At 47.1% G+C, this 25,247-nt stretch overlaps 1 protein-coding gene across 3 annotated transcripts in view; it reads left to right on the top strand.

Annotated features, from left to right (window-relative positions):
- LOC140390075 (ephrin type-B receptor 1) overlaps positions 1 to 25,247 on the top strand; it is a 741,967-nt gene that overhangs the window by 149,947 nt on the left and 566,773 nt on the right. Inside the window, exon 1 of one of the 3 annotated variants that reach the window (XM_072474952.1) lies at positions 22,639 to 22,687. The exons of the other annotated variants lie outside the window; for them this stretch is intronic. Within the exon in view, the coding sequence (XP_072331053.1) occupies positions 22,654 to 22,687 (34 nt within the window). The 5' untranslated portion in view covers positions 22,639 to 22,653. Of the gene's footprint in view, positions 1 to 22,638; positions 22,688 to 25,247 lie in introns of those variants that run through there. 3 annotated transcript variants of the gene reach the window in all.

Genomic DNA, 25,247 nt, shown 5'->3' with positions numbered 1-25,247 from the left:
CCCCATTGGCCACCTGGCGGGATGGAGAATCCCGCCCCATATTTGTCCATGACTTTGCTGCCCTGAGAGCATTACCTGTCTACTGCACAGCGTGAGACTAGAGTTACATACACAACAGACCAAAAGGTTCCTTTTCCTGAAGGAAATAAATGAGCCAATTGGGTTTAAATGACAGGCTAATGGATTTCATGGTCATTTTTTCTTGGTGCCAGCACACAAATTGTGAATTACTAAGTTCTGTTTTGCAATTTGTGAAGGTTGAATTTGAGCTCATAATGATTTAAAAAAAGAAATCATTTATTACGGGATGTAAGCGTCACTGGCGAGGCCAGTATTTGTTCCACCTCCCTAATTGCCCTTGTGAACGTGGTGACGAGCTGCCTTCTTGAACCGCTGCAGTCCATATGGTGTAGGTACACCTGCAGTGCTGTTAGGGAGGGAGTCCCAGGAATTTGACCCTGGATTTAGGTTGGCAGACCAGCACCACAACACAAAGGGCGGGATTCTCCGGACGCGTCCTGCCAATGACTGGAAAATTCCAGGTCAATGGACTTCTCCATTGTCTGTGTCTTGCCTTTGCCATTCTTGCGGCAGGCAGGGCGGAAGAATCCAGTCCCAAATCTGCGTTCTACTATGAATGAAACCATTGCAAACAATGCCCAAGGTATCCTTGAAGATCTGATTGGTGCTAAGCGTCAATATTTTGTAAGAATATTGTTTCAAAAACGTTTGTTCAAATAATGATGGCGGAAATCAATATCCTTTACATGGGATTAATCTGGTAGGTGCAGGCTAATTAAGGAGTGACAAACTATACGAAACGCTAATCATAACAATATCTCTGAATTCTTGCATGTTTTGAAATGAGAGAAATGAAAGAATTCTATGGAATCAAAACACCAGCTACTAGGGGAAATCAGGCAAAACTGCCTGAATCAAACTTGTGGATTGCCTGGAATGATTACAGGGTCCTCACGTCTGAAAGTATTAGCATTGATCACAGAAGGGCTGCCAGGCAATGAAAACTTTGCCAACTGTGGTGTTACATGGTGTGACAAGGAATCTCCCCATGTCTCCTAACTGCTCTCCCTCACTCAGCCTGAAATCTGCGTGACTAGCTAGCCCTGTAAAGAAGCAGCAAGGTTCCTTTACTTACACATGGTGATTCACAGTGAGCGTTGGTGACAGGTTAGAAATTTATTCTGGTGCTCCAGCCTCGGACATGGATTTCATGTAAGTCACTCAGCAATCTGGAATACTGCTTTGCCATGGTTGAGCTGGTCTGCTCAGAGTGTTTGCTCTGAAGGAGCATTCCATATCCAGCTGCTAATAATGATATGGGAGCTCATTCTGCAGAATACTATTAATTAAACAATTTTGCAGTGAAGTTCTGTCTATTCTTCTTCACCCACAATACTTATTACAGTAATTCTGTACTGTGTAATTTTCAAAGTCATTAGACAGTTGAAAATATCTAGTGTGCATTTAATGTTGAGTGTTACACCCCATTACTAACTTGGTATACTTGGTGTAGGGTGATAATCTTTTAATAACGAACTGTATATTTGGTGTGGAGCGTTTGAGCATTTCACCAGCCAACAACGCGTTCAAATTTTGACTTTCAATAGGTATCAATGGACAATATATTTTGAGATTCTTTCAGGGCGATGAGCTGGCATGTGAAGTGCAAATGTTGACATGGTTCCGAAGTTGGGATTTCGATAAATTATTGTTGGGGTGGGGGCAGAATAAGACCATAAGACATAGGAGCGGAAGTAAGGCATTCGGCCCATCGAGTCCACTCCAACATTCAATCATGGCTGATTTCAACTCCATTTACCCGCTCTCCATAGCCCGTAATTCCTCGAGAAATCAAGAATTTATCAACTTCTGTCTTAAAGACACTCAACGTCCCGGCCTCCACCGCCCTCTGTGGCAATGAATTCCACAGACCCACCACTCTCTGGCTGAAGAAATCTCTCCTCATCTCTTCTAAAGTGACTCCCTTTTATTCTAAGGCTGTGCCCCCGGGTCCTAGTCTCCCCTGCTAATGGAAACAACTTCCCTACATCCACCCTATCTAAGCTATTCATTATCTTGTAAGTTTCTATTAGATCTCCCCTCAACCTCCTAAACTCCAATGAATATAAACTCAGGATCCTCAGACGTTCATCGTATGTTAGGCCTACCATTCCTGGGATCATCCGTGTGAATCTCCGCTGGACCCGCTCCAGTGCCAGTATGTCCTTCCTGAGGTGTGGGGCCCAAAATTGCTCACAGTATTCTAATTGGGGCCTAACTAATGCTTTATAAAGCTTCAGAGGTACATCCATGCTTTTATATTGCAAGCCTCTTGAGATAAATGACAACATTGCATTTGCTTTCTTAATTACGGACTCAACCTGCAAGTTTACCTTTAGAGAATCCTGGACTAGGACTCCCAAGTCACTTTGCACTTCAGCATTATGAATTTTGTCACCGTTTAGAAAATAGTCCATGCCTCTATTCTTTTTTCTAAAGTGCAAGACCTCGCACTTGCCCACGTTGAATTTCATCAGCCATTTCTTGGACCACTCTCCTAAACTGTCTAAATCTTTCTGCAGCCTGTCCTGGCCTCTCGTGGACTCCATCACAATCTGTTCCAAAAAACACTCCTGTAAACATTCAATGAATTCCCTTTCCTTGGGTCCACTGGCAGCATTATTTACCCAGTCCACCTGCATATTGAAGTCCCCCATGATCACTGTGACCTTGCCTTTCTGACATGCACTTTCTATTTCTTCAGCTACCTCCTCCATACTACCTGCCCCTCCACCTATCTTTGTATCATCGGCAAACTTAGCCAGAATGCCCCCAGTCCCGTCATCTAGATCGTTAATATATAAAGAGAACAGCTGTGGCCCCAACACTGAACCCTGCAGGACACCACTCGTCACCGGTTGCCATTCCGAAAAAGAACCTTTTATCCCAACTCTCTGCCTTCTGCCTGACAGCCAATCGTCAATCCATGTTAGTACCTTGCCTCGAATACCATGGGCCCTTATTTTACTCAGCAGTCTCCCGTGAGGCACCTTATCAAAGGCCTTTTGGAAGTCAAGATAGATAACATCCATTGGCTCTCCTTGGTCTAACCTATTTGTTATCTCTTCAAAGAACTCTAACAGGTTTGTCAGGCACGACCTCCCCTTACTAAATCCATGCTGACTTGTCCTAATTCGACCCTGCACTTCCAAGAATTTAGAAATCTCATCCTTAACAATGGATTCTAGAATCTTGCCAACAACCGAGGTTAGGCTAATTGGCCTATAATTTTCCATCTTTTTCCTTGGTCCCTTCTTGAACAGGGGGGTTACAACAGCAATTTTCCAATCCTCTGGTACTTTCCCTGACTCCAGTGACTTTTGAAAGATCATAACTAACGCCTCCACTATTTCTTCAGCTATCTCCTTCAGAACTCTAGGATGTAGCCCATCTGGGCCCGGAGATTTATCAATTTTTAGACCTCTTAGTTTCTCTAGCACTTTCTCCTTTGTGATGGCTACCATATTCAACTCTGCCCCCTGACTCTCCGGAATTGTTGGCCTATGACTCATGTCTTCTACTGTGAAGACTGACGCAAAGTACTAATTTTGTTCCTCAGCTATTTCCTTGTCTCCCATCACTAGATTACCAGCGTCATTTTGGAGCGGCCCAATGTCTACTTTTGCCTCCCGTTTGTTTTTAATGTATTTAAAGAAACTTTTACTATCATTCCTAATGTTACTGGCTTGCCTACCTTTCCTTATTTCTCTCTTTGTTATCCTCTGTTTGTTTTTGTAGCCTTCCCAATCTTCTGACTTCCCACTACTCTTTGCCACATTATAGGCTTTCTCTTTTGCTTTGATGCATTCCCTAACTTCCTTTGTCAGCCATGGCTGCCTAATCCCCCCTCTGATAACCTTTCTTTTCTTTGGGATGAACCTCTGTACTGTGTCCTCAATTACTCCCAGAAACTCCTGCCATTGCTGTTCTACTGTCTTTCCAACTAGGCTCTGCTCCCAGTCGATTTCCGTCAGTTCCTCCCTCATGCCCCTGTAGTTACCTTTATTTAACAGAAACACCTTTACATCTGATTCTATCTTCTTTCTTTCAAATCGGAGATTGAATTCTACCATATTATGATCACTGCCTCCTAAGTGTTCCCTTACTTTAAGATATTTACTCAAGTCTGGCTCATTACATAACACTAAGTCCAGAATGGCCTGTCCTCTCGTGGACTCCATCACAATCTGTTCCAAAAAACACTCCTGTAAACATTCAATGAATTCCCTTTCCTTGGGTCCACTGGCAGCATTATTTACCCAGTCCACCTGCATATTGAAGTCCCCCATGATCACTGTGACCTTGCCTTTCTGACATGCACTTTCTATTTCGTGGTGCATTTTGTGCCCCTGGTCCTGACCACTGTTAGGAGGCCTGTACATAACTCCCATTATGGTTTTTTTGCCTTTGTGGTTCCTCAACTCTACCCACACAGACTCCACATCATCTGACCCTACATCGTTTAGTGCTATTGATTTAATTTAATTCCTAATTAACAAGGCAACCCCGCCCCCTCTGCCCACCTCTCTGCCTTTTCGATAGGTTGTGAATCCCTGGATGTTTAAATGCCAGTCCTGAACCCCCTGCAACCACGTCTCTGTGATGCCTACCACATCATACCTGCCAGTCACAATCTGGGCCACAAGCTCATCTACCTTGTTCCGTATACTGCGCGCATTTAAATATAGCACCTTTAATTCTCTATTGACCATCCCTTTTTGTTTTCTTAGTGTGGTGGACCTTGGTTTACTGAGCCTTTCCATACACTGTGTCATATTTTGTGGGATGGGGACTATCGTAACCTCTCCTGAGTTCTGTCTTTTCGTGCTTTTTTGTATTCCTAAGCAGCTACGCTTCCCACTGATTACTCCACCTCTTGGTTCCCTGACTTTCCCTTCCCCCCCAATCTCTAGTTTAAAGTCCTATTAACCACCCTATTTACTCTTTTCGGCAGAACACTGGTCCCAGCTCAGTTCAGGTGGAGACCATCCCAACGGTATAGGTCCCCCCTGTCCCAAAACTGATGCCAGTGTCCCATGAAAAGGAACCCCTCTTTCCCACACCACTCTTTCAGCCACGTGTTAACTTCCCTTATTCTTGCCTCCCTATGCCAATTTGCATGTGGCTCCGGCAGTAATCCGGAGATTATGACCCTTGAAGACCTGTTTTTAAATTTGAATCCTAACTCTTTATAATCTCTAAACAGGTCCTCTTTTCTAGACTTGCCTATGTTGTTGGTACCGACATGGACCACAATAACTGGATCCTCCCCCTCCCTCTCCAGTATCCTTTCAGGCCGGTCAGAGGTGTCCCGCACCCTAGCACCGGGCAGGCAACATACCATGCGGGACTCTTTATCCTGCTCACAAAGGATACTATCTATCCCCCTGATAATAGAATCCCCTACATAATGCACACCTCATACACAATGAGTATAAAAGATCATTCTAGAATGGTTCTAGAATGATCTTTTATACTCATTGTGTATGAGGTGTGCATTATGTGTTACACTGAAGAGCACAAGGATTCACTACAATAAATTCAGACTATGCTTACAGCAATCAGCTGGTCATGCAGCATCCCTGAGGAGAAAAGGACATTTTCAGTGGCGATCCATTGTCAACGTTTTGCCCAGGTTTGATCTGCCTGACGCTCTGCCACCTCCAGAGATCCTGCCTGACGTTCTGAGCATTTGCAAGTGTGGTTCCTGTTTGGTGCAGATGCTCAGCATCCCCTATTCCATCACCAATCTGCTTTCAGAAAAAGTGAGAAAAATATCCCACCCGCTGAATCAATTTATCGAACACAAACCAAGCCAAGATCAGTTTAGGAACCAGCACCTTTCCAAGCCTCATCAGAAGTCTCTCAGCTTTCAGCAGGAGATTTCGCACTGGGACATTATCCATTTTCTGCTCTTACTAGTCAAGTTACTATTGGCCTGAGCTGTTTCAACAGGAACCAGGGGTATCCTGTGGTATCCCAAGGTTAATGCATCAACCTCACTTAATATCATTCGATAAATTATGGTCTGGTTGCTGAATCTTTAAGTGCAACTAAGTTAGTACAGGCCAGGCATCATAGTGGGTTTGGATGGGTCTGGCCATGTCTTGAATTACATACTGCCTTTTACAATTTTAGAACAGTTTTATAGATGCAAAATGGGCCCAAATATTTGTAATAAATACAGAAAATGCTGGAAGTACTCTGGGCAGCATCTGTGGAGAGAGAAAAATAGAGTTAACGTTTCAGGTTGATGACCTTTTGTCAGAACTGGGAAATGTGAGAGGTATGAAGCAAATTAAAGTAGATTGGTGGAAAAAAAACAAAAGGGAAAATCTGCGAAGGAGTAGAAGACAGGAGGACAGATTAAATGACAAAAGAGTTAGTGGGGCAGAACCAAAGGGAGTGGGAATGGGACAATTAAAGAAACAAAGATGTGTTGAGAGGGGGCATGAATGGCAGAATGAGGAGCTGGTGCCATCGGAAAGTAAAGACAGGAAACCAGAAGGCGTAAGACTGAAAAAGGAAACAAAATGGACACAAAGATTACAGTCTGAAATTGTTGGCCTGAATGTTCAGCCCAGAAAGCTACAAAGTTCCCAAAGGGCTAGAGTACTGATCCTTGGTAAGCATGATACATTCAAAACACTATCAAACCATCAGTTCAACAGGGTAGCAAGGAATGACTGAATGCTGCAGGAGTAAGTGTTAAACACTGAGGTAATGGGGGAACTTATAACTCTCTCATTTCAGCAGAGACCAGGTAGATAAGAGGGTGGTGGGGGTTGGCCGTTAAAATGGAGCAGGAGATTTAGTTCCTTTCAAGGGCGGACAACAAGGGCCCTTGCAGAAGATGGTGAGGAATTGTTTAAATATGTAAGTTGGGCTCTGATGACGGCACTGGAGAGCCACTGCATTCAACCTGGGCCTTTGCGGAGATTGTCCCTTTGAGGGCAACACAGCAGAGTAAGGGGGAACTAATTGGGACTCAGAGTGGAGTGGAGTCCTCATTAGGCAGGTTGAAGACTGCAGAGTAGTCCAAACGAGAGGTGTAAAGAAAACTGGTTTACTGTAAAGCAACTATATACACAGTACACTTTAGGTCCCCTCCGGGACGACACATGCTCGGCTCCCATCTGGGCTGGCTTTTATGTAAGAGTCCATTGACTCCGTCGTCCCTCAGCGGGGAAGCGATTATTCAGCGAGGCTCACGGGAGGCCAACTGATCCATTCCGTGGGTCTCGTGCGAGTTCTATCAGCAGGAGATATGGAGGGAGCTAGGTGCAGCCATGACGCTGCTGTTTTCTTATTAATAAATCCTTTCTGTATTCACAAATGGAGTCTGTGAAAGTACATCACTACAGTTTGGAGGGGCAAACTTGTCACAAATTGCGACAGATGAAGATGGGGTCCAACATGGAAAATTATTCAAAACGTTGTTCTGTTTCATGGTGACAGAGAAAACTCTGACCACCTGAAGACTGGGTGTCCCCAATCCCTCTCATTTTCCAAGTCATGCCTAATGAGCCAACACAGCTCACTTCCTTTTTATCAGATTTAATTTCAATGATTTGACATTGCTAGTGACAGGATAATTGGGACTTTTCTCCTTTGTAATGTTTGAGTGAGAATTTCCTGGTAATCCTGAAGAAGTTACTTCAGCATTGTCGGTGAAGCAGAAGCAAGGAGCTAGGCAACTCAAAAGCAAATGAAATGTCATCTCAGTGTGTTTTCTAACAAATACATCCAAGATGTTGGTACTCCTGAAGGTACACTAATGTGCTTTACAGTCACGCATCAGAATACTGATAAGCAAAGAGCGGTCTGCATAGAGAGGACACAAGACAGGCATTACTTGTTCATTACACCTGTGCATGATTCAATAACTGGAAACAAAAAATAATAAAATCTCTGTGGGTGTCATTTATATGTCACCAAACATATCACTCAGAATAACTGGGCTATCAGGCAACTGAGGTGGTTAGCAGATTAGTTCACAAATAGTTGAGATCAACTGTACGGAGAAGCTGTGTGCATGTCTGAGTGTTTTGTGTATGAGTTGATGTGCATTTGTGTCTGAGTGTTTTTGTATGCGTGTGTTTGAACCACTCTAACACCTACTTTTCTGCTCAAGCGACAAGGTGTCATAATCCTGTGAAGTACCTTGGGAAGTTTTAAAATCATAGAATTTAGAGTGCAGAAGGAGGCCATTCAGCTCATAGAGTCTACACCGGCCCTTGGAAAGAGCACCCTACTTAACCCCATGCCTCTACCCTATCCCCGTATCCCAGTAACCCCACCTAATGTTTTGGACACTAAGGGGCAATTTAACATGACCAATCCACCTAAACTGCTCCTCTTTGGACTGTGGGAGGAAACCAGAGCACTTGGAGGAAACCCACGCATACCTGAGGAGAAAGTGCAAACTTCTCACAGACAGTGACCCGAGACCAGAATTGAACCCGGGTCTCTGGACTGTGAGGCAGCAGTGTTAACCATTGTGCCACCATGCCGCCCTTCTTTCTGCATCGCTCACCTAAAATCTTCAATCTGTGTCCCCTAGTTCTATGTCCCATCAGCCAATTGGAAACGTTTTTCCATGTCTACCTTACCTTATCCTTTCATAATCCTGTCCACCTCGATCAAAATTCCCCTCAATCTCCCTTGATCCAAGGAGAACAACCCCAGCTCCTCAAGCCTAACCTTGTCGCTGAAACCCCCATCCCTGGAGTCACTCTGGTAAATCTCAAAGCTTTTCACATATTTCCAAACGTGTGGTGACCAGAACTGGATACAAAACTAACTGGGACCTAATTAGAGCTTTATAAAGTTTCAGTATAACATCTCTAATTTTATACTCAATGCCACGATTCATAAAATCCAAATGCTCTGCTATCCACTCTCTTAACATGTCCTGCTTACTTCAAACGTTGATGCACACGAAGCCCCAGGTGCCTCTGTCCCTCCACACTTTTTTGAACTGTGCATTAAGTCTATGTCGCCTCTCCCTATCCCCTCTGCCAAAATACATCACCTCACAACCCTCTGTATTAAATGTGAAAATGCAAACTTGTCCCCGACGGTGGGAAGAATAGAAATACAGACTTTTATTTAAATAGCAAGAGACCTGGGTGTCCTCGCACATGAATTACAAAAGTTAGCATGCACATACAGCAAATTATCAGGAAGGCTATTGGAATGTAAGCATTTATTGCAAGGGGAGTGGAGTATATAATAGGGGATGTCTTACTGCTTATGTACAGGGTTCATTATTATAAAGATGCTATATGAATATATGTTGTCAGTATGTGCTCATTAGGGTGAATGTATTTGATGTATTTGGGAGTGTATGTGCGAGTGCATTGGTGTCTATAACTGACTCTAGTGGAAGTATGAAGTGAAGCAGTCTTTTTCCTTGCGACCAGGGACTTCTGTGTTGGACTAATTCGAGACTCTCCTCAGTCACAAGTCATATATCTGAGGTAATTATTCACTGCAGCAATGTAATTATGGCTCAAGGGATCAGGTTTTGCACCTGCCACATGTGTTGCTAGGGCAGCTAAAAGCTGCTAATGTCTTTTTGTGCTCTGCCCTTTTCCCCATCTTTCTTTTCTACTTTTCCTTTCTCTCTGTCCTTTTTATCTGTATTTTTCTTTCCTCACAAGTCAGCTAGCTTTGTGGGTATTCTCTCTGCTCTCCAGCATGGTAGCATGGTGGTTAGCACAATTGCTTCACAGCTCCAGGGTCCCAGGTTCGATTCCCGGCTTGGGTCTCTGTCTGTGCGGAGTCTGCACGTTCTCCCCGTGTGTGCGTGGGTTTCATCTGGGTGCTCCGGATTCCTCCCACAATCCAAAGATGTGCAGGTTAGGTGGATTGGACATGCTAAATTTCCCTTAGTGTCCAAAATTGCCCTTAGTGTTGGGTGGGGTTCCTGGGTTATGGGGATAGGGTGGAGGTGTGGTCTTGGGTAGGGTGCTCTTTCAAAGAGCCGGTGCAGACTCGATGGGCCGAATGGCCTCCTTCTGCACTGCAAAAAAAAATTCTATGACTGAAGCCAATGGAAATGTTGGCAATGATTGACATTATGCTTTGTTCAAATCATCAGGCGAGAGGGAGCTTGCTAGCTCTCTGAGTCAGAAAGCTGTGGCTTGGAACCTCACTGCAGAGATTGGAGCACGCAATCCAGCTTTGTGCTCAACTGCAGTACCCAGCGAGTGCTGCACTGTTGGAGGTGTTGCACAAGACATGAAGCCTGCCCTCTGAGCTGGATCCCATAGCACTATGCAAAGCAAAACAGGGATGTCACTGTCCCAGCTAATAAATGTTAGCGTCAGCATAATTCCAGATGACCCAAGGTTGCTCTCCCTGATTTAACCTGAGGGTCACCACACCTCAGGCGAGGGGCAAGCTTGAGAAAGCGGAGCCTTCATGAATAACCTCGGCCTGTATGGGAATTGAACCCGCGGTTTTGGTGCCGCACCACATCCCGGACCAACTATCCAGGCAACTGAGCTAACCAACCCCATCCTGGCTAATATATATCCCGCATATCACTGAAACAGTTGATCTGGTCTTTATTGCGTTGCTGTTTGAGGGGTTGTGCTCTGAAAGGTACCATTTAAATACAACCCTGTCATAATATACACCAGTATATCATGGTGCAGACACACACTGATGGACACACAGTGGGACCAATCAACACACACAACACCGCAGCCAATCACCAGTGAGAGCACACACACTATAAAGACAGGGGGCATCAGAGTTCCCGCTCATTCGAGTTGCAGCTAGCTAGGAGGACAGAGCTCACAGCCTGTAACACAGACATTCGCCATGTGCTGAGTGCATCATCTGGTTAGGACAAGGCTTTAGTTAAAGCTAGTGTCGTATTCACCCACAGTCTGAGTATGTTTAAACAGTTAATGATTTAATAAAATAGTGTTGCACTATTTCAAGTGTTGGTGACCTGTATGTGATCCAGAACACCCAGCACATCATGATACCAGGAGTTGAGGGATATTAGCACTTCTTAGACCTACCTGCAAGTGATCTGCCTTCCACCAGAATTCCGTCATCCTGCAACATGGACAACATCAGCCCGCCGCCGCCGCTCCGCATCCCAGGCAACCTCGGGGTCAACTGGAAGATTTTTAAACAGCGCTTCCAGCTCTTCCTCAAAGCCACAAACAGGGAGGGCGCCTTGGATACCAGAAAGATTGCTCTCCTCTCCATGGCCGGAGACCATGCCATCCACATTTTCAACTCTCTCACCTTTGCGGATGATGAAGATAAAACAAAGTTCAAGATGGTGCTCCTCAAGTTTGACACTCACTGCAACATAGAGGTGAATGAAAGTTTTGAGCGCTACGTGTTCCAACAGCGTTTGCAGGGTAAGGATGAGCCTTTCCAATCCTTTCTCACGCACCTCCGCATCTTTGCGCAGTCTTGCAGCTACGGGCCCACCTCCGACTCCATGATACGCGACCAGATCATTTTCAGTGTTCAGTCGTCCCCCTACGTCAGCAGCTCCTCAAAGTAAAGAAACTCACTCTAGCGACCGCCATCGAGACCGGTGTCTTGCATGAAAATGCCACGAGTCGGTATTCCCATATACAAGCGGCTGAAACGGCGCGGCAAGGTCCCCACGGGGCGGAATGGGTCCAAGTGATTGAGCACCTCCAGGGCCTCAGCCTGGATGAGGGCGGCCATTTCGCGTGCTTTTCGCGGACCCCTGCGCTTGTGCGCACCAAACGAGGGGACGGCAACGTGGAGGAGCGTAATACGCAGGCGTGCAGCACGCACGACCGCACCGCGCATGCGTGGTGACGCAACGAACGTGCTGACATCACGACATGCGGCAACTGTGGCTCCGCCCATTTAAAGCGGCAATGCCCCGCAAAATCTTGACAATGCCTACGATGTGGCAGACTTGGCCACTATGCTGCCTTCTACCGAGCAGCTCAGCCTGCCACTTCATATCGCTTCAGCCAGCCTCGCAGGAATGTTCGAGCAATCCGACCCACGGTCACCGAGTCCGATGCAGACCTCCCACACAGCAGTGACACTGAGGACCAGAAGGCACCTTTTCGAGTCGGTGTCGTAACGAAAAACAGGCTGTCCCCGAAGCGACGACATCAGCCGCTGTCGGTATACAGCATCGATCCAGACGATGAGTGGCGTGCCACCCTGATGGTCAACCGATCCCAAATACGATTCCGCCTGGACACTGGTGCCTCCGCCAATCACATGGCGTGGTCTGACTTCCAAAGCCTTCGTGTCAAACCAGCCACCCTTCCATCAGCCTGCCAGCTATTGGACTATAATGGCAACGTCATTCCTGCTAGTGGCTCGTGCCAACTTGAAGTGACGCACAGGTCACGCAAAGCCATCCTTCCTTTCGCGATCATGGGCTCCTCGAAAGACTCTCTGCTTGGCGTACAGGCATGCAAGCTGTTGAACCTCGTTCAGAGAGTGCACTCTCTCCTGATGACACGTCTGCCTTCCAGGACGCTGACTTCAGGGCGCAACTCGACTCCATCATCGACCAGCACCACGACGCCTTCGAAGGCAAGGGCACACTCCCATATATTTACAAGATCCTACTCAAACAGAATGCCACGCCTGTGGTGCATGCACCTCGCAGAGTCCCAGCACCCCTTAAGGACCACCTCAAGCAGCAGCTGCAGGACTTCCAAGACCAAGGAGTGATCTCCAAAGTTACGGAACCAACCGACTGGGTCAGTTCCATGGTGTGTGTAAAAAAGCATTCCGGCGAGCTAAGAATTTGCATTGATCCCAAGGATCTGAGTCGCAATATCATGAGGGAGCATTATCCACTTCCCAAGCGCGAACAGATCACATGCAAGATGGCTCGCGCCAAGCTCTTCACCAAACTCAATGCCTCGAAAGGATTCTGGCAAATCCAGCTCGACAAATCCAGCAGGAAACTGTACAAATAACACCCCCTTTGGCAGATATTGTTACAACAGGATGCCGTTTGGGATCATATCTGCTTCAGAAGTGTTCCATAGGATCATGGAACAAATGATGGAAGGCATTGAAGGTGTTTGCGTCTATGTCGACGACATAATCATTTGATCCACCACCCTGCAGGAGCATGTCAGTCACCTCCAGCGCGTGTTCAAACGCATACGTGAGCAGGGCCTATGCCTCAACAGAGCCAAATGCTTGTTTGGTCAGACGGAACTCAAGTTCCGAGAGTACCACATCTCCCAGTTGGGTGTGCGGCCGGATGCGGACAAGGTGGCTGCTATCATAACCATGAAAACGCCAGAGGACAAGAAGGCGGTCCTCCGATTTCTGGGCATGGTCAACTTTTTAGGGAAGTTCATCCCTAACCTCGCCTCTCATACCATGGCTCTCAGGAACCTCGTCAGGAAGACGACAGACTTCCAATGGCTTCCTGCCCACTAGCGCGAATGGAGAGAACTCAAAACCAAACTGACCACGGCCCCGGTCTTAGCTTTCTTTGATCCAGCAAAAGAGACCAAAATTTCGACCGATGCCAGCCAATCCGGCATTGGGGCAGTGCTCCTGCAACGCAATGTGGCCTCATCATGGGCTCCCGTTGCATATGTGTCACGCGCCATGACCCCCACGGAACAGCGCTACGCGCTGATAGAAAGGAGTGCCTGGGTCTTCTGACTGGTGTCGTCAAGTTTCACGATTATGTGTACGGCCTTCCTCAATTCACCGTCGAGACCGACCATCGCCTGCTGGTCAATATAATACAGAAAGACTTGAACGACATGACGCCTCGCCTCCAGCGTATTCTTCTCAAGCTCCGGCGATACGAATTCCAGCTGCTATACACCCTAGGCAAAGACCTCATCATTGCTGACGCTCTCTCCAGGGCTGTCAACACTCCGTGTGACCCAGCGGGATTCGTCTGCCAGGTTGACGCCCATGTGGCCTTCGTGGCCTCCAATCTACCTGCCACGGATGAACGCCTCATCCAAATTTGCCGTGAGATGGCGGCTGACCTTTTGCTGCAACGTGTCATGTGCCACCTAACGGACGGGTGGCTCAAGGGCCAATGCCCGCAGTTCTATAACGTCAGAGATGATCTGGCGGTAGCAGTTGGTGTTCTCCTGAAACTGGTCCGCATTGTCATCCCGCATAGCATGCGCCAGCTCATCTTGCAACAGCTACACGAGGGCCATTTTGGCATGGAAAAGTGTCGCCGATGGGCCCGAGAGGCAGTGTACTGGCCCGGCATCAATGACGACATAGCCAACACAGTGCTCAACTGTCCCACTTGTCAGCGCTTCCAGCCGGCCCAACCACTTCAGATCCTGCAGCCCCGTGAGTTGGTCACGTCCTATTGGACCAAGGTGGGCATCGACCTGTTCCGCGTGCTGGGTAGTCCCTGGGCAGGGACTATGTCCTGATTGTAGATTACTTTTCAAACTACCCGGAGGTGGTACGTTTACACAACATCACATCGTCTGCAGTCATCCGTGCCTGTAAGGACCCCTTTGCTCGACACGGATCCATCTTCCGGATGGTGGCTGGTCTGCAACCGCTGTGGTTCTTCGGCAGGTGGCCCCCCGCTCGTTCCTGGTTCGTCTACCGGATGGCTCCATTCTGCGCCGCAATCGACGTGCCCTTCGTCTCGTTCCGCGCTCACTACGTGATCCTCCACCATTGCCACACCCTCTTGTTGACCCTGACCTGGACTATGCAGAGATTTCGGTCACTCTGCATCCTCCTCACTCTGACGCAATCCAGCCCGCTCCTCAGCCGGCGGCTCCCGACCCACCCTTGAGGCGGTCAACCAGAATTCGTCGCCCACCTCAGAGACTTAATTTGTGAACTTTGTGGACTTATGGACTTTGACTTGTTCTGTTCTTTCGTTTAATCGTTCAAGTGGTTTGTATATAACGTTCATCTCGTTATTCTTGTGACACACTGTTTTTCTGCACCAGGCACCTTCCCATGTAAATAGCTTGGTTTTCATGTCCATAGTCCTGTAAATATTTCGCACACACGTAGTCAGGAACATTCACCATACACTATTTATTGCCACGAAGGTACATTTTTTATAAAAGGGGAGATGTCATAATATACACCAGTATATCATGGTACAGACACACTGATGGACACACAGTGGGACCAATCAACACAGACAACACCGCAGCCAATCACCAGTGAGAGCACACACAATAAAGACAGGGGGCATCAGAGTTCCTGCTCATTCGAGTTGCAGCTAGCTAGGAGGACAGAGCTCACAGCCTGTAACACAGACATTCACCATGTGCTGAGTGCATCGACTGGTTAGGACAAGGCAAAGGTCTTTAGTTAAAGCTAGTATCGTATTCACCCGCAGTCTGAGTATGTTTAAACAGTTAATGATTCAATAAAATAGTGTTGCACTATTTCAAGTGTTGGTGACCTGTATGTGATCCAGAACACCCAACACATCAAACCCTTTATTTATTTAAGAGCTAAATTTGAGACTTGGAGGATCTCCAACAGAACCGAGTGTGAGGTATTCTATAACGTATATTGCAGAGGGAATATGAGGAAACTCTGTTACACGGCGAGTGGTAATGACCTGGAAAACTCTGCCCACCAGGCTGGTGGAAACAGCGATGGTCAATGATTTTAAAAGGAAATTGGGATAGGCTCCAGGGAAATAAACCTCCGGGGCTGTGGGGAAATGGGATTGATTGGATAACTCTAGGAAGAGGCTGTAATGACTCTATGTCCATGAAACTTCACTGTGTAAGAACCGGGCATCTTCTGACAGACCAAATTCTTCGAATGAACTGACAGAAATTTTCATCAGTTAACGCCAGGTCCTTACACGCCACTGCTCCTACTAGTTCCCTTTGGAAAGAACAGGGACAGAGATATTTTGAAATACATAAAGGTTACAATTGTCAGTGTTTAATCTCCAGGCCAGCAAACACACGTTTACCAACCTTGTTCCCTACAAAATCTACATTTGAATGGTTGTTGATGTAGGGGACATGATGGCAGAATGGTGGGCGGATTTTACCGGCTGTTCACGCCGGCGGGACATTCCAGTCCCACTGACGGCACACCCCGGCTTCGGGTCTCCCGGCAACGTGGGGTGCATTCAACAAGAAATCGCATTGACAACGGCGACACCTGAAGATCCTGCTGGTGGGCCGCCTCCGCCGATGAAAAACACACGGCGGGTTGCGCAGGAAATCCTGCCCATAATGTCACTAGACGATTAACAATCCAGAGGCTAATGCTCTTGGCCATGGGGTCAAATCCTACCACGGTAGGTGGTGGAATTTATAATCACTTAATAAAGAGTGGAATTAAAAGCTAGTCTTGGTTGAAGCTCCCATCGATTGGTATAAAAACCCATCTGTTTCACAAATGTCCTTTGGGAAGGAAATTTGCCATTTTATAGGTGTGGCCTGCATGTGACTCCTGGTCCATAGCAATGTGGTTGACTATTAACTATCCCCTGAAATGGCTGAGCAAGCCACTCAGTTCAAGGGCCATTAGGGATGGGCAACAAATGCTGGCCCAGCCAGTGACGCCCACATCCTGTGAAAGAACAAATAAAAGGTTCTGCTTTAACCATGGGCCTTGAATGTGAATTCTGTTGCCTCATAACTCTCTGGCTGTAAGAGCTATCCTGGCCCCTTTTCCATATCTTTTATATTTCTTGTCTCTGTAGCCCCTTGTATTGGCGTGAGCCTGAAATGCTGGTCTGTTTTGGCTGAGAGCTCCAGACACATTGCATTAGTGCTCCTGTCAGACAGATTGCACTCTACTGTCCCAGTGAGGCTTGGTCCAAAGCAATGACCGTGATAATATTGGTAATTTAATGTGAGTGCTAAGGGTCTGCCTTGGGTTAAGAGGGACCTGCGGGTGTAGGAAGTGAAGTCTCGGGGGAGGAGTCATGAATCCTTCAATTGGCCAAGCAGACATTTTTCTCCCACTTGACTTTAATTGCCTGCTACATTTGGATTGTGTTAGCATGGATTGGTTCACCAGGATAAGGGTTAATGACTTACGAGGCGAATGTAATGGGAAATTTGCAGTTAACAGCACAATTCGAACCTCTATAAAAATATATGTATATGCACTCCAGCACCTGCCAGGATCCATATATCAGGGGAACATCAGTAATCAGATGGGAGCTCAGGTTGTGAATCATCGGTGGAATGGGGAATTTGTCTGTTTAGACAGGCTCCAGGATGAATGTCCTGTGGGTTTTGTGACAGTAAACACAATCACTTGCAAACATAGGAGACCACATTGGTTTACAGCTGATGTAGAGGACTTTAAATTGTAACTAATACGTTGAGTGCTTTTGTGTCTGTGATTTTGAGTTGCGGTGGAATTAAATATCAATTAAGAAGCAAACAATTCAATTTAAAATTTGACAGTGATGGGAAGAGGACACATAAAGTAAATAAAATGATGGACTCAAAAGAGATTTTTGATTTTTAGAGATATGTATATACAGCAGTGAGAATCGCCAATATTTTATCACGGACCTCAAACACACAAAATAAGTGTGCTTTCAACCCTACCCGACTAACAGGGACGGGTTACTCACCCACCCAGATGGCAGCACCAACTTTCATCTTGGAGTCAGATGGTTGTGAGTTCAATTCCTGCTCCAGAGACTTGAGCATATCATGCAGCCTGACACTCCCAGTCCTGGATTGAGGGAGTGCTGCACTGTCGGAGGTGCGCTCCTTAGCATGTCGTCAAACTAATAGGGCAGCACGGTAGCATTGTGGGTAGCATAATTGCTTCACAGCTCCAGGGTCCCAGGTTCGATTCCGGCTTGGGTCACTGTCTGTGCGGAGTCTGCACATCCTCCCCGTGTGTGCGTGGGTTTCCTCCAGGTGCTCCGGTTTCCTCCCACAGTCCAAAGATGTGCAGTTTAGGTGGATTGGCCATAATAAATTGCCCTTCGTGTCCAAAATTGCCCTTAGTGTTGGGTGGGGTTGCTGGGTTATGGGGATAGGGTGGAGGTGTTGACATTGGATAGGGTGCTCTTTCCAAGAGCCAGTGCAGACTCGATGGGCCGAATGGCCTCCTTCTGCACTGTAAATTCTATGATAATGCCCTGCCTGCTGTCTCAAGGGGGGGGGGGGTCAAAGATTCCATGGCACCATTCAACGAAGACCAGGAAACATTTATCCCACAACTGATAACACTCAAACAGTTTAATAATTCTTTCTTTGCTGTTTGTCGGACCTTGCTGTGCACAAAATGGCCGTTTCCCTACATTACAGCCGTGAACACACTTCAAAAGTACTTCATTAGGTGTAAATCACTTTGAAATATCGGACAGTCATGGAAGGTGCAATAGTAATGCACCACGGAAGTTGTTCACCTTGAGTAGCTGAGAGACTGATGTAGGACAATGACTGGATCAATAATCTATTTTCAATGAAGGCTAGCTGCCAGTGCTCAGATACAATTGACCTCACAGGTAGTGAGGAAGTACTCATTGCTATTGCATGTCAGCTGACCCTCTGACAGGGGTCACTCACGTTTTTGTGGAGTTGCACGTTTGTCTGACTGTTGCATCTCCATTTGTATTATGATGGCTAATTTGTGTAGATGACTGGACACTGAACCCAGAACCTATTGTGCGGGAAAATTGCTGCCAAGTGCAGGCATAAAGTTCCAAATAATGGATTTTGCCTGAATGCTGGATTCATAAACAGTCCTTGGCTGCTTTATTTCCTTGTCTGCTGCCAATGATTTTTGGTGGTCCGCAGCATCTTTTCCCCCAGCCTGGGGGTGGTGGGGGGAGGGGGGGAGTTGGGAAAGAGGGGGGGGCGGTAACCCAACCCCATCAAGCCCAGATCCTGCATTGTCCTGGGGTCTCCCACCCACACCTAGGGAGGGAGAGTCTGACTGGATCTATTGAGAGAGTTTTGGTTGAACAGGTGGTAGGGCAGGTCCAGATCTCTGATTCAACCCTTTCAGTCAGGAGATGGTATAGTTTAATAGTCCTCAGCTGTTGATTTTACAGGCCATTTTAACTCCTCTGCCCTTCCTTTCTATTTTGGAAATTTCCAAATATCCGCAGGTTCACACTATATGAGAAGCTGTGTTTCAGATAATCCCTGCTCCAGCATAGATAGAGTGTGGAATTAATCTTATTCGGTTACTCATGCTCTGCTCTCAATGTTGCTCAGTTAGTGTAAGAGAGCCAAACCATCAGACAGGTTCAAGCCTGCAGTCAATGCACAGTATGAGTTTAAGTCCGAGTGGCAATTCAGATGATTTCAATTGATTTAATGTGAAATTGAAAATTAATTGCTGAACATTTTACGATCATTAATCTTTTGTGATTCATCTTTTAAATTAAATTTACTCCAATAAGTTTGAAGTGATTAAATAAATGCCTGGCATGTATAGCTTTCTGTTTCTTGCTGGGAGATGATAGCTCGCTTTAACTCGCTGACATGTTTCACTCTGTTGTGATATGAAGCCTATTTAGAAATGTGATTTAATGTCATATCCAACTGACATTTATTGGCAATAATTTCTCATTATACATTTGATTGTTATTACTCTTAAATTCTGTCACTTGTAAAGTTCAGAGTTAAAATATATGGAAGTAATTTCAGAATCTGTCATGTGAGAAGCTCAAGTTGTTTATTTTGCTTTTTTTCCAAAAAACACTGGATTTCACCTATGAACTTGGTAAAAAACTTTGAATCCATTATTCCTCTGTGGTCACCCTTGGGACAAAGTGTGAAGAGAGACAGTGGAAGGGTAATCAAAACTTGGCCAAAGGGATGTGTAATGATGCACCTTCAGAGACTTCCTTAGTGGACAAAAAGAGATTTATTGATAAGTGATCTTTAGGGGCTGCATGCTTGCAGCCAATTCCAAAATCTCTCTGCATGTGGAGAAACGCCACCTCCCCTCCCTGGTTTTCCCCCACTCTGAGTCCGATTGGCCGCCGAGACCAGGTGACCTTTACTCCGCTGTGTTGCCATTTAAAAGGACAATCAACACTGTATGGAATTTAAAGAAGATTTTAAAGGTGGAGAGGAGAGTGTAGTGATGGAGGGATTTAAGGAGGGGATTCCAGAACTATGTTTCCATAAGTGGGTGAAAGTGATGGGATGAATAGAGAGAGATTTGAACGAGAGGCTGGTGTCAGAAGAATGGAGATCTTGAGCAGAGTTTTAGGGCTGGAGGAGGCTGCAGAGAAGGTTGAGATCATGAAAGGATTATATTTGTTGAAGCATTGTAAGTCAGCAAAGATGGGAGTGGTGAGTGAGTGGGACTGGAGGCAAGTTGGAATGAGAGACTTTATTTGAGTTCAAGTTTAAGGGGGAGTTGGGTTGGAAGATGGGACACAGGCTGGGAAAGCATTGGAATAGTTGAGATTAGAACGAACTAAAGCAGGGATAAAAACCTCAGCAGCCGGCATGTTAAGGCAGGTGTGGAGATGGGTAATGTTCTGGAGGTGGAAGTAGACAATGTTTGAGTTGCAGAGGAGATGGGGTTCGAAGCCCAAATTGAGATCAAATAGTTTGATTTCACTTGAGATGATGGCTGCAGTGAATCAGATTTAAAGTGCAGAAGGAAGCCATATGGCACAGCTCTCTGAAAGATCACTGTACCTAATTCCACTTCCCTGCCTGAGCATGTGGATTTGATGGTGAGGGTCCAGAGTTTGTGGTGGTTGCTGAAGATGATAGGTGAGGTCTACTGGCTGCTTTCCGCCCGAAAGGCAGCACGGTGCAACATGAACGGTAGATGCCGGGTGATCCCTCTTCCGGTATCAAACCGGCTTGCCAGGCCTCGTGAGATCTAACGCGATGTTGCGAGATGCCGCAATGTGAATCCCAGCCATTGTGGGCAAGATCTTTTTTTTTGTCAATCTGCATATTAGAATGAGACAGCTAGGGTGATTTAATGGCTACGCCCCGCCCAAAAAGCAGCTCGCCGCGGAGCAACATAGCTGACAGAAGCCGGGAGATCCTGCTCCTGGGATCTACCCGGCCCACCATACCTTGGGAGATCTAATGCAACCTTGTGAGACGCTGCGATATAAATCCTGCCAACATTTTAGCAAATCTGCATATTATAGTGAGACAGCTAGCCTCACTTTAATGTGTAGATTCCCAAGGTACCCGAGGCGTGGGATCTATCTCCATCATCTCGGTGACCTCAAGCAAGCACCGTTCAGTACTGGTCTCCAAAAACTGGGACCAGACAAGTCTCCCAGGGGATCAGAGGCCCCCAGGTGCATGGCCTTTGGGCAGGGTGGTATCCTGGCACTGCTGGTGCCACCTGGGCATCCTGGCACAGCCATCCTGGTACCCTGGCAGTGCTACCTGGTGTCAGCCTGGCACTGCAAAGGTGCTACTTTGGTGCTGGCAGGGGTACTGCCAGGATGTGAGGTTGGCACTGCTAAGGTGCCAAGCTGGCATTTCTTGTTCACAGATGTGATCGGGCTTGGGGTGCCCTGTGCGGGAGCAGGAGCTGCAAGGGGGTGCCTGAGGACCCCCTTATTGGTGAGTTGGGGCTTGGGGAGAGTTTGGGGTCACATTGGGGGTTGAGAGATTGGGACGCCATCTCATCCTGCACTGAGGAGTTCTGGCGAGCAGAGTTCTGGCGAGCGGAGCTCCTCAGTGCAGAAAATGGGATGAAGTGCGTCTCGGCCGCGTGCTCCCCGCTAAGGCCCCCAATTTACCCAAATGTCCGTTCAATAGCGTGGTGTTTCTCGGTTCTCTGAGCACCGTGAAAGACCTGGATAATAGTGTGCCACGGGACTCTGTTCCTATTCGGGTAGATCGCGCCCGTTGACTTTTCTCATTAAAAATTGGATGTTGGACAAGGAAAGAACAAAATAACGTAAATATACAGGTGTCCGGCGCGGAGGAACATCGGCCCCCCATGGAATTAGCCCGCCCGCTGATCGGTAGGCCCCGATCATGGGCCTGGCCACCGTGGAGGCCCCCCCGGAGTCGGATCCTCTCGCACCCCCACCAGGACGGCCCCCGCAGCCAGAACTCCAGGGTCCCGCCGGGTTGGACCATACGCAACCCACGCCGGCGGGACTCGGCCGAACTCGGCAGGCACCTGGCCCGTCGAGGCATGGAGAATCGCCGGGGTGCCGCTTTCAACGGCCCCCGACCGGTGCCGCCGCCGATTCTCCGACCCGGTGCAGGATCGGAGAATCCTGGGCCATATTTCCTAAACTCAAGGTACAAATACAAGATAGTCAGTAATAAATTCAATAAGGAATTCTTTATCCAGAGAATGGTAACAATGTGGAACTCCCTACCACGTGAGTGGCTGAGTTGAATAGCAAGGAAATATTTAAAAGGAAGCTAATTAAGCAAATGAGAGGGAAAGGAATAAAAGGATATGTTGATGGGGTGGGATAAAGTAACGTGGGTGGAGGCTCGTGTGGAACATAAACACCTCTTTTGCTGAATGATATGTTTCTTTGCCAAAAGATTCCCAGGATCTTTGTCTGGTGGCAGGACCTCCACTCTGCTTGTACCCTCACACATGGAAGACAGTTGAGTTTTGAGGTGGGAAATCTCACGCCGGACCCAATGAGATATGATTAACGTCCAGAAAGTAGTCCTCACCAGAGGTACGACAAAATATGGGGGTGGGGGGGTTAAGTGCAGGAAAAGCAGCCTGCACGCCTAAAGGCCAGGCCAATTTAAAACAAAAATCTTCTGTTTATTCTTAACTAACCTTGGGTCCAATACTGTCCAACAATCAACTGGCACAACACCAAACTCGTATGAATATTGGTGGGTAGACACGGACAAACTTTTGAAATGAATTATTTCTTTATTTTGGACAGTGTCATCTTCAGAGAGCAGAATCACACCCCCATAAATACTCCTGAGAAGTCTGTGTTGACTTCGGGACAATTGGAGATTTGTATCAAGTCAAAGGTTCAGTAGAAAGTCTTTGCTTTTAAGTTGGTTGATGTTAAAGTCTACATATTTCTCATGTTTGGACATAGAGGATGTACAGCAGATATTATACATTTAAATATACTAGACACAATGTCAAAGGCACACAGGCCAATTCCTCTAAATTCGTGCTAAACAAAACACATTAATTGGAGCTATTTTGTTTGTGAAGTTGAGTTCTCACGCTGCAGTTGGATTGGAGAAACATTGGCAGCCAATGTCACTGACAGTGTCAGGGGGCTTTTGACTGTGCTTTTAATCAGAGCTGGACTGAGAATGCGAGAATGCGCTTGGCTTCTCACAAACCCCTGGGACAAGAGAGGGGCAGCAACAGAGAGAAGCAGACAGACCTGGGCTGGAGCCCAAGTTCCAGAGAGAAACAAATAAGATCTTAACTTACTGACACAACCTCCCATGTTTTTGTTTTCTGAACTTTCAAAATAGTTGCTTTTCTAAACATGTTTAAGGTTTGTTATTACAAGAACAACACGATGAAGAGATTTGGCGTGTTGAGTTTCTACTTTAATGGAACAATACCACAGAAATTGCTGCTGAAATTTTTCATATGAACAGTCTTGCAGCAGATGTTAAAATATTTTCGACTCACTGATGATGTTGAATTTTGTCATTTTGTTCTGTAGTGTGTACAGTTTTGTTGTCGGTTTTAATTTTGGTAATGGTATCTGCCCTTTTCTCTTCTAATAATGAGTAGCCTTGTTCCCCAAGGCAGTGTATCACCAACACACACTGTAACCATCATATTATATCATCTATTACTGTTTCACAGCCTAACCCTTGCCTTTAATGATCCGGGGGAACCAGAGAGGTGTATAAAATTGAATACCTCATTCAATTTTTAATTACAAAAAAACACTATTGATCAAGGCTGTGGAGTTTCAATATTTAATGCAGTAATTGCCAAACTAAATCTGCCAGATTCTTGCTCTTGATTATTCATGGTGAAAAAGCATATAGTGACTTCATTAAATTTTCATGAAAATCCGGGGGTCGGAGAATCGCCGGGGGCTGGCGTGAATCCAGCCCCCGCCGGTTGCGGAAGTCTCCGGCACCGGAGATTCGGCGGGGGTCGGGAATCGCGCCGCGCCGGTTGGCGGGCCCCCCCGCTCGATTCTCCGGCCCGGATGGGCCGAAGTCCCGCCGCTAAAATGCCTGTCCCGCCGGCGTAAATTAAACCACCTACCTTACTGGTGGGACAAGGCGGCGCGGGCAGGCTTCGGGGTCCTGGGGGGGGGGCAGGGGGAGATCTGGCCCTGGGGGGTGCCCCCACGGTGGCCTGGCCCGCGATCGGGGCCCACCGATCCGCGGGCGGGCCTGTGCCGTGGGGGCACTCTTTCCCTTCCGCCTTCGCCACGGTCTCCACCATGGCGGAGGCGGAAGAGACTCCCTCCACTGCGCATGCGTGGGAAGCTGTCAGCGGCCGCACACGCTCATGCGCATGCGCTGCCCGGAGATGTCATTTCCGCGCCAGCTGGCGGGGCACCAAAGGCCTCTTCCGCCAGCTGGCGGGGCGAAAATTCGTCCGGCGCCGGCCTAGCCTCTCAAGGTTGGGGCTCGGCCCCCAAAGATGCGGAGCATTCCGCACCTTTGGGGCGGCGCGATGCCCGTCTGATTTGCGTTTTGGGCGCCAGTCGGTGGACATCGCACCGTTTCCGGAGAATTTCGCCCCAGGAGTGGGATTCTCTGCGCCCCACCGCTAAGATTGGGAATCCCATTGAAGAGGGGTTGGGGTTCTCTGTTGTTAGCGTGGGACGGAGGGGTCAGCATTTTTGTTATGGTGGGGGGGTCTGTCTTTGGACACATGGATTCAAAATGATGGCCTGCGACAAATAAGTGCAGCGAAACAGGCTTATTCGCCATTATGCATAATTTAACATAGCAAATGTATGTCAATATCACATTGGTGACATCCCAAGCACCAGCAGGACAGAGTGCCGATTCTCTGTTGGCTGGAGCCCTTAGTCTCTGAAACAGAGAATCCCACCCAGAAATCCTGGAGGATCATATTAAGATGGAGCAGAATTCAAATCGCAATCTCTGCCCACTTCAATCAATGTTGAGGCGATGTTCTTTACACGAGGAACTTTCTCTTGTGGAGACATGGATGGTGCACAATGGACTTTAACTAAGCGCTTTTGCATTTATATAGCACCTTTCACAATCCCGTGCTTCTCAACAGCTTTTAAAGCGTGGTTAGAGAGGAAACAT

Source organism: Scyliorhinus torazame, chromosome 14 (assembly GCF_047496885.1).
Source record: "Scyliorhinus torazame isolate Kashiwa2021f chromosome 14, sScyTor2.1, whole genome shotgun sequence".
NCBI lineage: Eukaryota > Metazoa > Chordata > Chondrichthyes > Carcharhiniformes > Scyliorhinidae > Scyliorhinus > Scyliorhinus torazame.
The sequence above is the reverse complement of the archived record's forward strand: the minus strand, read 5'-3'. Positions and strand labels throughout refer to the sequence as shown.